This window comes from Glycine max, chromosome 12 (assembly GCF_000004515.6).
Source record: "Glycine max cultivar Williams 82 chromosome 12, Glycine_max_v4.0, whole genome shotgun sequence".
NCBI lineage: Eukaryota > Viridiplantae > Streptophyta > Magnoliopsida > Fabales > Fabaceae > Glycine > Glycine max.
In genome coordinates, this window is record NC_038248.2 from 213,177 (window position 1) to 229,887 (window position 16,711).

The 16,711-nt window shown below is 34.7% G+C and overlaps 2 protein-coding genes across 4 annotated transcripts; one reads left to right on the top strand and one right to left on the bottom strand.

Annotated features, from left to right (window-relative positions):
* The first annotated feature begins 2,105 nt into the window (after window positions 1–2,105).
* Window positions 2,106–6,417, top strand: LOC100802592 (serine/threonine-protein kinase D6PKL1). Of its 2 annotated transcripts, XM_006591886.4 has the most exons (4): window positions 2,106–2,246; window positions 2,565–2,614; window positions 2,703–4,518; window positions 5,361–6,417. In XM_006591886.4, the coding sequence occupies exons 3-4, from the start codon at window positions 2,900–2,902 to the stop codon at window positions 6,181–6,183; spliced, it is 2,442 nt and encodes an 813-aa protein (XP_006591949.1). In that variant the 5' UTR covers window positions 2,106–2,246; window positions 2,565–2,614; window positions 2,703–2,899; the 3' UTR covers window positions 6,184–6,417. The 2 variants fall into 2 exon arrangements, with proteins under 2 accessions (XP_006591949.1, XP_040863216.1); XM_041007282.1 differs by having other exon boundaries at window positions 2,124–4,518.
* Window positions 6,418–7,922: 1,505 nt separating this feature from the next.
* LOC100779046 (RNA-binding protein 24) lies at window positions 7,923–13,547 on the bottom strand. Of its 2 annotated transcripts, none has more exons than XM_003540551.5 (6): window positions 12,998–13,547; window positions 12,605–12,737; window positions 11,778–11,913; window positions 11,034–11,070; window positions 9,389–9,677; window positions 7,923–9,317 (listed from the first exon to the last, which is right to left on the bottom strand). In XM_003540551.5, exons 1-6 carry the CDS (start codon window positions 13,178–13,180, stop codon window positions 9,292–9,294), a joined length of 804 nt encoding a protein of 267 aa, XP_003540599.1. In that variant the 5' UTR covers window positions 13,181–13,547; the 3' UTR covers window positions 7,923–9,291. The 2 variants fall into 2 exon arrangements, with proteins under 2 accessions (XP_003540599.1, XP_006591951.1); XM_006591888.4 differs by having other exon boundaries at window positions 7,923–9,297; window positions 12,998–13,517.
* Between the last annotated feature and the right edge of the window lie 3,164 nt (window positions 13,548–16,711).

Sequence of the window (16,711 nt, forward strand, 5' to 3'; positions counted from 1 at the left end):
CTAATCAATGTTTTAAAGATACTAATTAAAGAATTAACATTTTTTTTATTCAAAACCAAGTTAAGGGTGAATTGAAAAACATAGTGGGAAAATATTAATAATCACTTGAGTAAGATTTCAGTTGATGCACCATTACACCTTCATCCTTCTGAGCCAACCCTCCACCTGATCCTCCCATATTTTCTATTCACGAGTGAGCAGTATGGGGATTCTCCAGGGTTTGTTGTGTAATATCTGTTTTGACCGTTCCTTTTTCTGATTATTTTTTTAACAATTTCACTACTACGTAAACCTAATTGCAACCGTAATTATTTTTTGGTCTCTTAGTCTCCTACTTAGGAGATAATCCTATTTAAAATACGATCACTCATTAAATGTGAATATTTCTTCTAACAAAAATTCAAATTATGGTTCACTATGTTATGTTATAGGAGATTAACCTCTTCTACTAAATCCAACCCTATTAATATTGCAACCATACTTTAAAAGGTGACATTTACGATATATATCATGAAAAAAATGGTGTACTAGTACACAATGCAACTTGTTGCATATTGAGCTTAAAATCCATTCGTATAGTGACACTTTTGGGCTCAAATATTAGGTTAGTCCAAAACTTTAAGCGTTAACCAAAGTTAACATCCGTAATAAAACATTAACATACACCTGATCCCGCTGGATAAGGACGTGTAACTCAAATGATTTGTAATTTGGTTCTAGTATATGATAGGATTTGATTTTTTTATTATCTGAATAGAACATTTATAGGGAAAGAAGTTGTCTTTTAATTAATACTCTACTTTCTCATAGATTAATCTTATGACTTTTGACTTTAGGGGTATCTTATTTTTTTTTTAAAAAAAAACATTATCATACACTTATAAATAAATTTTTTTAATACACTTATAAATAGATCACATATTAGTTAGGAGTTAAATGTCAATATTGTTACATCAAAATAGAATATTACTACTCACAAGAGACCTGGGATCGATCTGGTACCAAGAAATCAGATTCATTTCTAATTTTATACTGTGAATCAATTAAAAATTATTATAAAATTTATTCATAAAATATAAAGTAATTATTATAAAATCAATAATGTCACAATATAATTGAATAATAAAATAAAATAATATTTATACTATGAATATATTATAATATGATACCAATATTGTCATATAATATGAAATTTTATTTATAAATTTTGTTTTTTTAGAGAAAATTTATGTGAGTTAATCTCTGAGTTCATCAAGGTCAACATAAATCTTTTGACTCGATGAATTCTTATAGAAATATTTATGAATTACTGGTTAACAAAGATTCTCACATCACCCAAAAATTGAATCATTATTTTTTTTAGACGATTGAATTTCTTATCAATGGATCAAGTAAATTAATTTGCTCATAAAGCATCATTATTACACAGATAAGTAAAAGCATCGGGTTTTTCTTTTCTTCTCTGGGTGGGCATCATTGCGTGGATTTTGAAGCTTTGTGATTGCAAAAGTCGGAAGTCGCAACTTATGGCTATAAATGTTGCTTATTTATCGTGCGTTGCAGAAGCTTTATGTCACATGTCCTTTGCGTTTTTCATCTGCTAATAAGTACTAACGATTAATGAGCTTGAACAAGAACACTTTCTGAAGGGGACGAGAATTTTATAGCTGCTGCGAATGATAATTTCACATGCCACCAACAGAATTGATAAATCGGTGCGTGAAACAAGTCAATAATTTTGACCATGATAATAAATATAATTTATTTTCGTTGAAGATGAGCAGTACATTTGCGAAAGAGATCCATTAGTAACGGAGCCAACCTTATAGGCAATTCTGGAGTTATCTGATATCTGAGGGCTGAGGAAGGATCAAAGTTCATCTATACTATACCAGATTTTGATGAAAACATAATTTCAAAGGATAGGAATGACGTGTCAGTTTGAAATTTCAACTTTGTAATTCTACTTTGTACTGCTGCTGCATAATAAACACATGCACATGAATTTTCCGCCGTTACAGTTACACACACTCTTCCCTCATTATTTATCATCACCATTATCTAGTTCAGTTCTATTCAACAATAACAGGTTCATCCTCTCTCTTTACGCTCCTCTCTTCATTTCAAATCAAATCTCTTTCCTCATTCACTGCACTTCAACCACCTCCACCTTCCTCTCTCTCACCCAAGCCTTTTGCTTTCTCCCTCCCACCTTTGTCCTGCCTGCGCTTTTCATTTTGTTTCAGGTAATGTTTCAATCCTCTCTGACTTTGCCAAACTTCATCACTCTTTGCTGTCCAAATTCTTGGCTTCATTTTGTTCTCAATTTTCCTGTTGCCGTTGTTACTCTAGATTGATTTTGGGCTGGCAGTTTTGTCACTTAAAGCTCTTTTTTTTATAAAAAAAAAAAAGGGTTAGGATGTTTTTCTCGTCTTTTATTTTCAAGCTTGAAATTTATTATGATCCAAGACACCTTTTTATTGATTATTTTTTTGTTTTCATCTTTCTTTTCTTTTCTTCTCTAATCTTTGTCTGGTTACTTAATCATGAATTTATCTCATCAGGCTTTAAGACCAAGAATGCTTTTGAATTGTAACTCTAATTCAAATGTATGGTAAGTTTGTTTTCATCATTTCTTTCCTTTGGCTTTGATATCACCTCGTCACCAAATCAATTAAACATCTTATCCCTAATCACACTAGGCTAGGTCAAGTTTGAATGCTTCATTTTGTATTCAATAAAGGGATTCAAGTGAAGAGATCAATTCTTAAGAGAAGTATGAGTGTATGATTGAAGAGAGATGTGGAGGATGGCCAGTGTGGTTTGCAATTTGCATGTTGTTTTCTCTCTGTGACTCATCTTTAGAATCGGGCTGACATCAAGTTTCCTGGTAGCAAATATGGATATAGATTACTCATTCAATGCCAATACATGTGAGATAGTAGAAGCAAGAGAAGAGATCATTTGTAAGTTCAAAATAGATGAAAAGCCTGAGAGTAGTTGTGCCCACAAATCAGGCAAAAAGTATTCTATAGAGGATGATATCAATCGTCTTTTGCAGGCTATTGATATTGAAAATTCAGCTAGAGCTCTTAATACACCTGATTCACAAAAGAGTGCTCTTAAAAAGCCTATAAAAATCACTTCATCTCAGACATCAGGAATTGGCCTCTCAGAACCTGTAAGTTTAAAGCAGGCATTTAGAGGGTTGTGCATCTCACATGCATCAAAAATGGCTGCATTGAAGCGATTATCAAAGCCATCCACTTCGTCAAGAGTATCAAAGGTTGGAATATCTAGACCTTCTAATGAATTAGGATGCAATGACAATAATGAGATATCAAATTCAAGTGCTCATCACTCTCCTTCTTTTGTTAATGCAACAAACCCAAAACCAATGTCAACCAGATCATCATATCAAAACCAAATTGGCCCTCTTGCATCAGAAGTTCAGGGTGAAAAGCTAGTCACGAGGCTTGAACAACATGTACTAGCAAATTCAACATCTGTTGTTGCCTATTCTAGTAATGAAGTGTTGGAGCTAGATATTAGACTTAAAACGTTTTGTGATTCCTCCAGAAAAGATTCTCTCGGTTCTTCAATGCCAAATAAGGGAATGGAAGCAAACTTAAATTCTCCACCTAGTTCTGGCACAGGTAATGGGGTGGAGAAACCCACAAGTAGTATTACATCTTTCGCAAAGCCAATATTTAGGGACAAGAACTTTCATAAAAATAAAGTGAAGCAAGATTTATGTTCTTCGTCGAGCTGCTCCAATCTATGTACCAGAAACATTGGCAATGATTTGGCTTTCTGTACAAGTAATTTGAACAAGGTGACTGATAACTCTGATTCAAAGAATGAAATGAAAGAAAAAAGGAAGTTGTCATTCAAACATTCAAACCATAGCATTGAAGTTTACTCAGTTAATGCTAGCATGGATTCAAGCAAACATGGTTTCTGTTTGACTGACAAAAAGAGAACTAGGTTTCTAGTGACAAAATTTGATGAGAAATCAAGATCAAAAGAGAAGGGTGAACTCTCACAAAGTCCCAAAAGTAGCACTAGTGATTATCGTAGTATCAGTAAGGAGAAAAATCTAAGTGGTTCCAGTTACAACGGGCACAGGCCTCACATGTCAAAGCACGCAAGGTGGGAAGCAGTTCATGTTATTGAGCAGCAACATGGTCATTTAAGTTGGAGGAACTTCAAGGTCCTCAAAAGACTTGGTCGTGGGGACATTGGAATTGTTTATCTTGCTCAACTAATTGGTACGAGTAGCCTTTTTGCAGTAAAAGTGATGGAGAATGACATTTTAGTAAACCAGAAGAAAACATCGAGGGCTCAAATTGAAAGAGAAATATTGCAAATGCTAGATCATCCGTTTCTTCCTACACTTTATGCCCATTTTACAACGGATAAGCTCTCTTGCTTGGTTATGGAGTATTGTCCCGGTGGAGATTTGCATGTGCTACGCCAAAGGCAACCATCTAAGAGTTTCTCAGAACATGCAACCAGGTGCCACGCTTCCACTCTTTCTTCTTCATTTCCATTAAACTAGTCTCTCCACTAACATGGTAATGACATGGTTAACAAATAATCTTACTCCTTATTCCTTAAGCATATACTTAAGGGTTTGATCTCATACCTTTAAATAAAACATGAAAAAAATCTATTGAGAGAGGTAAGTTCCTTATATACATCGTAATACCTTAAGGGATTAGTCCTTTGGCTTCCAACTAAGGGATACGCTCTGGGTCAAAAAAAAAAACTAATCTCTTCTTTTTTGTATTTTATTTGACCAAAACTTTGTGTTCTGGGAGGTCCAATTTTCATATTGTTTGTTTAACTTTCCCTTCTAATTTTTTTGCATATCTTTGTGCTTGGTATTTTATTCACTCAACAACAAACCTGAGGTATAGCATGTAGGTAGTATTAATTAATGAAAATAAAAGAAACACATTAACACACATAAGTAGTACCAAGTATATTAGTAGGATGATTTAGTGTTAAAATGGAATGACAAACATAACAATCAACGAGGAGAAATAAGTCACACGATGATGTTTAAAATTGTTGTGATTAACCTGTAGCTTGCCTAGATGCTACGATAAGCATGCTTTGACAGAAAAATTGACTTACGTGAGTTTACAAGGTATGATCGATAGTATAATGTAAACACCCTGTAGATGTCCTTTAAATGTGGTATTGAAGTGTGTTTGTTCAAGTGCAATGTTTTGTTTGCTTCATGCATGACAAACCGATGTCATTGTCACGTGGAGACAACTTTCTAACATTCTACCATATGTGATGTTGTCATAATTACTATTCCACACATATTCTAAACTTAATTCATGCAGGTTTTATGTTGCTGAAGTTCTCCTTGCCCTGGAGTATTTGCACATGCTAGGAGTTGTATATAGAGACTTGAAGCCAGAAAATATTATGGTACGAGAAGATGGCCACATTATGCTTACGGATTTTGACTTGTCACTCAGATGTTGGGTTAATCCAGTGTTGGTCAAGTCACCTTCACCAAGTGTGGATCCAACAAAGATGTCTAGTTCTTGTTTAAAGGCTATCTGCATGCACCCTTTCTGTCTTCAACCAAATTGGCATGTCTCCTGTACTCCTATTTTATTATCAGGTGGAGCAAAGCCTCAAAAAACTAAGGCTGAAATAAGTGGTCAGGTTGGTCCACTGCCACAGCTTATAGTGGAGCCTATCAATGCTCGATCAAACTCGTTTGTTGGAACCTATGAATACCTTGCTCCGGAAATCATAAAAGGTGAGGGTCATGGGAGTGCTGTAGATTGGTGGACTTTTGGTATACTATTGTTTGAACTTATATATGGTATAACTCCATTCAAGGGCCCATCATATGAAGATACATTAGCCAATGTTGTGTCACAGAGCCTTAAGTTCCCAGATACTCCTATAGTGAGTTTTCGAGCAAGAGATTTGATCAAACGATTGTTGATAAAAGACCCTAAAAGTCGATTAGGTTTTGTAAAAGGTGCTACTGAGATAAGGCAGCATTCCTTCTTTGAAGGCCTCAATTGGGCTCTTATACGTTGTGCACCACCACCCAAGCTCCTCAAATTTTGTGATTTTGGAACTAGTCTTCAATCCATGAAGAATGCCATCGATTCACAAGATTGTGAAGAGTTTGACATGTTTTAGTTAGTCAAATTCTCCCTCCCCCATTTTCTTCCTTTTCATTGAATGGGGTAAAGGATTAAGTAAATGAAGTTGGCGGCTTGCTTTCAAAAGTTATTGTCATCCATGTAACACTTTGGGACACTTTATTTATGAGAAAGTGTTTTTTATTATATTTCTTGATATTCATTCTAATTATAAAATACTATTTTATTAAGTAATACTTTTGTTAGTAAGTAATACCTTTGTATCTTTGTAAAAAAAGAGTGAAAAGTAACTAATACTTCTGTAATCATTAGTGAAAAAAGGAAAAAAAATGCAAATAATTTTCAAATCAGACATTTTTCTCCCTCTTTCCTCTTATTTTTCTTTATTCATTATAAATAATGATTTTTTTCTTTTCATTTTTAAATAAAAACTCAGGCCTAATTTTGCGTTCACGGTATCAATAACAAAACCCCACACAAAAAAAAAATCAAAAAGAAGAACAAGATTGTATATCTCCTGTTGGCTATTGCAAGCATCAGGACTGAAATCGTTGCAAAGAATAATTGATAGATGTTTTCCTTGTCCAACCAAAAATTTTGCGAGAATGGCAAAATGTTCCAATATAGAGAAAAGCAATTTTTTTTATTATATTACACATAATAATATAAAAAAATGTAATAACTAATAGGACTTTTGACAGGCCTACTTAGGCCGCTGAGCTTATTAGTATTTTTATAGGCCTTATGATATTATAGACTTTTAAACGGGCTTACAGTAAAGTTAACTTTTAAATAGGTTAGATCTCTAAAAGCATATGACAGAAAATAGAGTCGGCTCAAGCTTAAACTTTTAACAAAGGTCAAATTGGCCTATTGAAGTCTGACTTATTTTCACTCCTATCCTTATCTTATATCCACTTAAATTTGTTTTTTTCTCAATGAGATTTATGGATAAGTGAAGTCTGTCCTATTTCCACCTCTATCATACATGCTACAAACCATGTTGAACAGACCTTTAATTTATCCTTTCTTTAGTGTATTTTTGTGGGAAACCATATTGTGGGGGGGGGGGGGGGGGGGGTTGTTCTACATCTCCGCGCAAGGAAAGAAACTGTCTCTTAACCTGAGATGAACTTATTTGCAAATATTCGTGAACATGAATAAATGACTATTTGCACAAGAGAATCGTATTTAAAGAGCGACATACTCTTATAACATTTCTTTAACACACTAAATTTTTAGATAATAAATTACAAGTTCCATCAAATAATAATGTGTGCAACACACTTTTTAGCAACCCACTCTTTTACACATTATAAATAGTGAAACTCGCATGCAAATGGTGCAATTCACCTAATAATAATGTGTTGAAGGAAGTATTACAGAATCTATTATTAGCATCTCACATGTACAAATAAGAACTACTTAAATTTCAACAATTTCATATAACAATGATTTAGATAAGTTTCTAAACTACTATTCATTTAATTAATTTAAAATATTAGCATACGAATATGCTCTGTTTAAGAATAAATGATTCTTTCAAATCTTTGTATGTTCTATAGCGTGGATCTACAGCAGAAAAGAAAAGAGTCTCGTAAGTATAATTCAATCTAGATCTACCATTTATCTAAAGGGACTGGGATCATATACGAGGGTCTTGAAAGGTTTTTTTTATGGTGGGTTGGGATGAAAAAGAAGAAATTTTCATGTTGAAGTTGATTACATCAACAAGATTTTGCCAGTGTAAACTTCACATTCAGCACAAACCAGACCTTGCCCTATAATAAAATATCCTTGATTGAAATATAACAAAAAAGTTGAACATTACTCGAAGCATTAACTTGATTTGCTTATCTTGACATAGGTTGAATAGAAGCAAGCATAGTATCAAATTAAAGGCATAGTAGGATGAGTAGCAAATCCATTCTCATCCAGCATGGATAGAGAATGAAATCCTCCTACTTTAGTATTCCTAATTACAATCCAAACCATATAGGCTTAAACATATAATTAATAGAGTATCAAGGTCCATCTCGATGTAAAAGTTGCCAGACAGAAAGCAGGGAGAAGAGAGAAAGAGAGTGATGAGATTCACCTATGTCCTAACCATGGTTGGTGAGTAAGTGAAGTACCCAAGGGAACCAAAATATCTCCCAGGGTTACATGCAAGTGTTTTGAGTACCACATCCATTGACGTAGTTCTCAAGATGATGATGAAATGTACTACTTATGCTAAGCGGGAAATTAAAACACTATCCCTCCTAAAGATTAGTGGATTGGGCTTAAACTCCCATAGTTTAGCCTCATTGAATTTACAGGATAAAAAACAGCAGTTAGTTGTTGCCTCCCCTTACCCAAAGGGAAGATTGTTAATTGGTTGGTTGGTTGGTTAAACCCCTTTTTTTCTGAAAATTGACAAAAACATATTTATGAAGACATGACTGATCCTAACACTAAAGCCTAAGACTAGCTAGATGTTACCATACAAAAAAGCTGGGACATCCAATGTCCATGATATTGATTGCTAAAAGTTCCTCTTCATCCAGAGGTGATTAGCATTGCTTGGAGGGAATACCTATTTTTGCAGAACTAACTTAAAATTTCTAGTTGATGAGCTAGCTATCTGTGATCTGCCATTTACAAATTTTGAAACCATTCTGTACTTTTACTTAGCCCGTCTTGGGCCCAAGTTAAGAAGATGGTTCGTTTGGGCTTGGCCTTTCCAAGGGCCAAGCTTTGCTGTTCTTAATTATTTTTTTTTCCAACAAGTCAGCTATATCCGATAGCTTTGTGTTGGCTTGGTTCTCTTCTTCCAAGGAACCTTAATTTCATTGAAGATGCAACAGAGTCTTCTTTATGTTGAGAAAAAGGAATGCATGACTCTCCAAACGAGGAGAAACATTTGAGCCCCTACGGGGGGCTTCTTATGCTGGAAAAAGTCCAAATGCCATTGATGGACTTTGTTTAAGTGTTAGTGAAAGAGTGGGTGGGTGTGTGAGAGAGAGAGAGCACCATGGTTAGGGCAAAGGTTGATGAGTGGAAGAGAGACTTCAAGGAGCAGGAGCAACTGGGAAGTTTTGACATAGCTAGTTTGAGATGATGAGTCTCTAGCGATGAGGAATTGGAGCTTGAAGAGGCATGGTCACGCCTGCGGCACAGCAAAACAGACTGTCAAAGATGTTAGCGACTCGATCGGTGGTTAGAAGGGAATGGGAAAGGAAAGAAAGAAAGAAACCAACCTGATTGCAAGGCAGGGGAAGGAGCAAGAGACATAGTAGGTGTACCATAGTGCTGGGCATAGCCAGCGGTGGAAGCAATGGGAGAATACTGAAAAAGATGAGCCTGAGGAGGGTAGTTCACACCATAACCCTGTCCGGAAGTACCGCCGCCGCCACTCCCTTCTCCTCCGTACTGCAGATATGGGTAGAACGCTGCACCACCGCTCATCATCCCTCCTGCAGCTGCAGCAGGTCCACTTCCATAAACTGGGTACTGTGCTGTTGCTCCTCCATACACACCATAGTAGCTCTGCACCATTTTCCATATCAACATCAAAATTAAATCATTCTATTTTACAATATTATATATTCAAGGGGGACCACTGGCATGCGTTTGATTAATTTAGAAGACTGTGAAAGTGTAGATGACAGGACAGAGAAAATGGACCACAATGCCGCCCCCGGTTTCACCTATTAGTCTTGTTTGACTAATGCTCGGCAAGGGAATCAATTATACAAACAGTGCGGATGCCACCGACTTAACACCTTCATTTCCACATTCTGTAGGGTACAATAATCTCTTGCCCAACAAAAAGTTCATCCCCACATAAACACTGAAACCTCTTTTACAATTACCATCATACCCCCTATTTCAGTATTGCCATCAACCTTCAACATATTTCTCTTTTATGGTCTTTTTCTTATAGAAGAGACAAGTAATTAACATCCAAAATTATTTTTTCATGAGATTCATATTTTTTATACCATTTTAATAAACACTGATTCATTTCATGCATTAATTTCTTTTCTTTAGTCATGATGCATTTATGCAACTAGTTAACGTGAATATTATTTTTATTTGAAAGTAAGACAAACAAATTTGAATTATAAAAGTAAATATGAATAGTTGATTTTTTTTTTAAATCACAGGATTGTTTACAATAATCACATGACCTATGTGTTTTAATTATATATGCATTGAATAAAAAAATGACTCAAAAAATATGTATGTGAATCAAATTCATTATATTTACTATACTAATATGGAATGGATCTTAGTATTTATGAGTCAAGGGGATATGATACTTACTTTTGAATAGTCTAGCAAGATAGGATCACTATTTTGTTTTCTTTACGATGAAAAAATTTGACGTACCGATTTCAAACATTGAAAATTTTAAGAAATTCGATTTAACATGATGGTAAAAATAGAAACAGGATCCAATGTTTTTACTACTAGATTTGTTTTTTTTTTAAAAAAAAAAAAAAAAAAAAGAACATAGCTAAGACTCATCAGCTATTTCTTTCAAGCAAATATAAAAGGTTCAAGCGTTTCAAGTTGCAACTGCATGTACTCCTATAAAATGTGAATAATCAATATGATTAGAAAATAAGAATAATTGGTAACTGAAAGGAAAAAACATTCGGAGAATATACCATATACTACGATTTTGGAGATTGTTTAAGACGATTGTTGTTTTTGGATATCTACTAATTAAATGTATTTGAATGAAAAATAGAAAGCAGTGGAAATAGTTTCATTTCATGAAAGTTCAAAAGCCAATGCGTCCTAAAAGCTATGCTTGAAAACGCATCCTAAGTAAAATTAAGATATAGAGTAGACAAAGAAAAAAAAGTAAAAAGTAAAAGTGAAATATGTACAAACCGTAGGGTAAGTGTAATCCGGCGAGTAAGGAGAGTACCTGAAAATAGTAATCAAAGAATAACGAAAGAGAAAGGTTAGAATATATCTGAATAGAAGTTAGTTTAGCTAGCCAAGTTTTTTACTGAAGAAAGTAAAATGCATGAGACAGACTAGCTAGAGCAGGTATGGTGCATGAATTACAGAATGTGAAGCCTTCATGCATGTGGAGTTTACACGCGTGTAATTATTTATGGTAACTATACCACTCACTCTTTTATAACTCATATTCATCTTTTTTGTTTTTCATCACACAACGTATCATATCTGTTATTTTTCTTTTTCTTTCTCGTCCTTCCTCTCAAAATAGTTAGGATGGAGGTTTAACATTTCCTTATACATGGAGGAGCTAGCTGGTACTCCACCTTCATGACATTAAATCTGGACAATTGATCAATTAGCCAACAGATAAATTAAAGGTCAAAGCGCACGTCGTCAAAGATGATTTACAGTCCTTTTTCTTTGCCCCCCGCGCGCACATGAGAGAGACGGAAAAGCTCTCTCTCTCTATGTATAGGTATCATGTGGATATGGAGGTTGATTCTGTTATAAAAGAATATAGATGAACTGGCAAGGCATGCTTGGTTTACCGGTCAATGATATGGTGTGCATGAGTTGGCATTGCACATGCCATGATCCCACCTTAATTAGTACGAATGGAGAGAGAGAGAAAGAGAGAGAGAAGAGTAAAGGCATATTCATACATACCCATAAACATTATAAGGTATCCCTTGCTGGATGGCGTAATGAGGGAAGGTTGCTGCTGAAGGAAAAGCTGATCCCACTCCCCCTCCAAATCCTGTCTGGAAAGAACCCATTACTCTAAAGTTCCTCCCTGCTCCTCCTGCACCCAATATCGTTACACCATCTTATATCATCAATACACTAATTCATCATTTTTTATTTATTTTGAAATATATGATGAAGAAAAGAAACGCCAGCTTGTTTCAGTCAAATATATATGTAATCAGAATAAATGAGATATACAGTATATATATATATATATATATATATATATAAGAACACGTATATTATAGTAAGATGTATTTCAGTTAGTGAAAAAACAATAGCGAAAAACAAGTAAAGGGAATAAATGCAGTAGACGTACTGCTTTGGTTCCATGCTTCTTAGGGACATTTGTTTCCGAAAAATATACTGCATGAAATAAAACTCTTTCTCTCTCACACACACACATGCACTTGGATAAAACATAATGGAACTTTCCAATCTGGAAGAATATTCAAGCAGCTTAGCTGCCATTTAGCTGTGTGCCTTCCATTTTTATCAAAGAATATTTCGACACAGATATCATGACTTGGATTTCACTCAAGCACAATAATAATTTGCGGGATCGAGGAATATCCATTAACGAGCTTGTACGTGGAGCATGTGGTTTGAGAAATGTGATCGATAGCATCTTTAACTAGGTAAAACGAAAAGATTTTATGTAACTTTTGTGAGATCTTATACCTCATGTCAATTCAGATCAGATGAGATTATTAGATTATGAAAGCTAAAATAAAAGATATACAGACCATGCTTTGGGGTTGAAGGCTTAGATCTCTGGACACCCAAAGAAGCAAGGTTGCAGTTAGCTCTCCTGCCGTCGATTACAGGAGCAGGATCCACACAAGCTCTCATGGCAGCTTCTGGTTCACGAAAAGTAACCTGATATGGAAATAATAAACATGAATTCATATATAGTTAGCACAAGAAGGAAGATGAACTTGACAAAGCCAGATAGCGTAATGAGAGGCTAGTTTTCCTAGTGAAAGAAATTAAAACATGTAATATCAGATATATATTACTTCATTTAGACATGAGATCTAGGTAGCTACTGGCTGGTATAGATATATAATAATAATTCAAGAATAGAATTTATGATGCTATATAGAGAGAGAGAGGGAGAGAATAGAAGATAAGCATACAAATCCGTAGCCTTTAGATCTTCCAGTAGCTTTGTCAGTGATGACAACGGCCTCCAAGATCTCACCAAATTGCTCAAAATACTTCTTCATTGTCTCCTTTTGAGTCTCCCAGGCCAAGCCTCCAACAAACACCTTAGTGTATGTCGTGTCACCAAACTGGCCTGCCAAATTAACTGGAGTCATCTTGAATTTTGTGGATCCAATCAAAAACAATTCCTCTCTCTTGTAATCTTATTATCCTCTAGCTAGAGTCAGCTCTCAGCTATGACAAAACTTCCCAGTGTTATATTTTGTTTTTTGTCAAACAATGAGTGTATAGACAGACAGATCAAGGTGATGGGGGCAGAGGAGAAGATGAGAAATTTAGAGAGATGTTATCTAGGTTGTGGGTGGAGATGAGTGGTGATATTGACGAGAACAAAAGAGAAGAGAGACAATTAGGTCAGAGATCAAAAAAAAATAAAAAAAGAGAAAATTGGGAGGGAAGAAAAAGCGAAAGTTGTAAAAAGAGGAAAGGGCCTCACATAATAAGGACATGAATTATATACACACAGCCCCCACCTGCTTCCATTATTCAATGTTAATTTTAAGAAAATCAATTCTCACCTAGACATCCCCCTGCTTATGCTTCTTCTGCTTCGGTCCGAACCATTAGGTGATATGCATTTAATTACATTAATTATGTGCCGTGCATTTAATTATATTTATTTCTGTTGGTAAATTTAGGAGTGTTAATAATTTAACTTGTCCCGTTTACCCGTTATGAATTAAAGTTATATTTTTACAAATTTTTATTCTAAAGAAGGTCACCAGAGACCAATTAGAACAATATAGTGCATAAAATATTTATTTTTTTTAGGATAAATAATTATTGTTGAAAAATATATATAAAAAAAGTTATTTAATAAAGTATACTACGATTGAATATTTGTATACTGCATAGTGAATGAATACTATTAAAAAAAAAATAGCGGTCCGATGAGAGAGAGGTGAACCGGTTTTGGGGCATAAGCAAACCGGAGTGTAATCCACGTGCCTATGATTAGGAGTAAATAGTAAATAGTAAATAGGTGTGGGTTTGTATCCACGCGCAATCATGGGGGCGTGAGAGTGGATGATGCAGCAACTATTATTATGTTCCTTCGTCTTTGCACTTTCTATTATTTTGAGGAGACATGAGGTGTGGTGTGGGGTGCATTATTACCCTCATATCCTTTTCTTAATTACCTACTTGCCCCTATACCAGCTACTCCAATCTCCATTTTCGACCGCAGCGCCAAAAAACGGAACGGATAATGGCGCCAACAGTGTGTTGTAATGGAGGGAAGTCAAAGGTCAACTGTCCAATGGCGTGTATGCTTTTCTCGGTTGGATAAAAATTTTAAAGGTAATTTTTAGTGTTATTTTCTTATATTTAAGTTCCATTTTATTAATTCGAATAATACTATGTTTATTTATGCTAATATAAAAGGAAACCGATATTTATTGATTTAAGTGAGAAGTTTGTCTTCTTATGTAAGATTTCTAAGTTTTGAATTTTCTGTATGAAATAAAAAAACATCAAACAATTCAACTCAAATGATTAAAGATAATATTTGAATGTCAAAGTTCAAGGGAGACGGTGGGGAGAACTAATATAAAGGGAAATAACAATGTTTGATACAATTAATGGTTAAAATTAATAATTAGAGGCCGGGTTAATATAATTTCAAACAATGCATGAAATGATTGAACTCAATTTGTAAGGTCACTTACTCTATTGAAACTTTCAAAATAAATATTAGTAGCTAGTTTTGTAAACTATATAAATGTCTTTTCAGTTTAAAATTAGTTTATTAAACTATATGGAGACTTTCTTTTTTTGACTCATAGGAACATATTTGTTAGTTTTAAACTATAAGAACTTTCTAAAAGATTTATAGAAAACAGTTTTATGAACTGTTTTAATCGTATTCTTCTTCTTTTTTCATATCTTTCCTAGAAAATATTTCTACTGGAAATATAATTAATTACTAAATATGAGTATTTCTCTTTCTCTTAATAAATGTTCAAACTGTAATTCTATATAGGGAGAAACTAGTTTCTTCTGCTAATTAACTTTAACTTCCGTTTATAACTAATTTTCGTAAGTTATCTTTCGTGATCAAATTGTTTCTCTATCTGTGACCCTCACAACATTACATGATGTTTTCACGATGTCGGATTTTTGAAACACGACGTGCTGGCTTATCTCGTACTGAAAGGGTAATTGTGGATAATCAACAGTAAAAGTTTAATTATGCGAATCACTTCTATTTAATATCAATCTTAAAGAAAATGTCCTGCTTTATACAATTTCGTGATCTTATTGCAGATGAATATAATCCATAGTGTATTCATTATGAATCTGTTATAACATGTCAGGAAGAGAGAGAGATTGACGCCAAAGTTGTTAAGGAGAATAGACACATGTCAGCTGATGCGGAAATTAAAGGAGACAGGCAAAGCACGCGAATTAAGAGGCCGAATGTGCTAGCTATATAAGAAATTTGTTACAAAGAAGTGAGGGGAGCATGTAGCATAGAAATCTTCTCTCTGATACCTCTGTTCTTCCTCTGATTTCCTTGTTGCGTCTTTACCCCTCTGGTTCTAGTTCTCTTCTTAGTCAGCGTGACGTTACTGCCATTTCATTTCAAAAGTTGTATCATAATATATTGTAGCTTCTATTAATACAAAAAGCCTAGTATCTTTCACCAGTGTTGCATAGGTGTTTTCATTGTCATCAATGGCTAAGCACAACGACCGCACACGGTCACAGCATCTACAATCTCAAGTTTCAGTTATTCAAACATGGATGGAGGATCAACGTACTCGTGATAAAAAATTACAGGACCGCTTTGATGAACTTCAAGCTTCAAACCAAGCTCGGATGGATCTCATGCAACGATCTATCGATTTGTTGATTCAAAGTCAATCTCATACCATTGGTGGTTCGAACTCAAATCGTGGTACTCCAGGTTCGTCTAACGGCGTTTCAGTTACTTCGATTGCGACAGTTTCTGTAGTTCGACATTTCTTTGGTTTTTCTGCATTTTGATGGTAATACACCAGTCTTGGAGTGGATCTTCAAAGCAGAGAAGTTCTTCAATCATCATAACACTCCATATCTGGATCGAGTTGATATTACTTCTATTCATTTTGAGAAGGATGTGATTCCCTGGTTTCAAATGTTGCAATGGATGCAAGTTGTGAGCACCTGGGCTGAGTTAACACGTGTTCTGGAAACACAATTTGGTCCTTCACTGTTCGATTGTCCCATGGAATAATTATTCAAACTTCAACAATCTGGTATAGTTGTTGATTATTATTTGAAGTTTATGGCATTAGCTAATAGATCTGAAGGTTTGACTCCTGAGGCTTTGCGTAATTGTTTTATTAGTGGATTGAACAAAGACATTCGTAGAGATGTTGTTGCTCAAGCTCCTAATGATTTGTTGCGTGCTATTTCTTTAGCTAAATTGTATGAGGAGAAGTATGTTACAATGCCTGTTACTCGTTCTACACAATTTTCACCTAGATATTCCACCTTGTCTTCTTCAAATCATCATAATAATGTACAAAAAAATCAACCTAGAAACAATTTACCTCCCTTACTTCCCACACCCAATGTGCCTCCTGTTCGAAACACTTTTGTTAAGAAAATTAGTCCTGCTGAAATGCAATTGCGAAGAGAGA

Excerpts from the sequence above, each read along its gene's own strand:
- LOC100802592 (XM_006591886.4), top strand. The coding sequence starts at position 2,900 with ATGGATATAGATTACTCATTCAATGCCAATACATGTGAGATAGTAGAA. Across the intron at positions 4,519-5,360 it reads TTCTCAGAACATGCAACCAG|GTTTTATGTTGCTGAAGTTC; the intron begins GTGCCACGCTTC and ends TAATTCATGCAG.
- LOC100779046 (XM_006591888.4), bottom strand. The coding sequence starts at position 13,180 with ATGACTCCAGTTAATTTGGCAGGCCAGTTTGGTGACACGACATACACT. Across the intron at positions 11,914-12,604 it reads GCCTTCAACCCCAAAGCATG|GAGGAGCAGGGAGGAACTTT; the intron begins GTCTGTATATCT and ends TATTGGGTGCAG. Across the intron at positions 9,678-11,033 it reads CGGATTACACTTACCCTACG|AGCTACTATGGTGTGTATGG; the intron begins GTTTGTACATAT and ends AAAATGGTGCAG.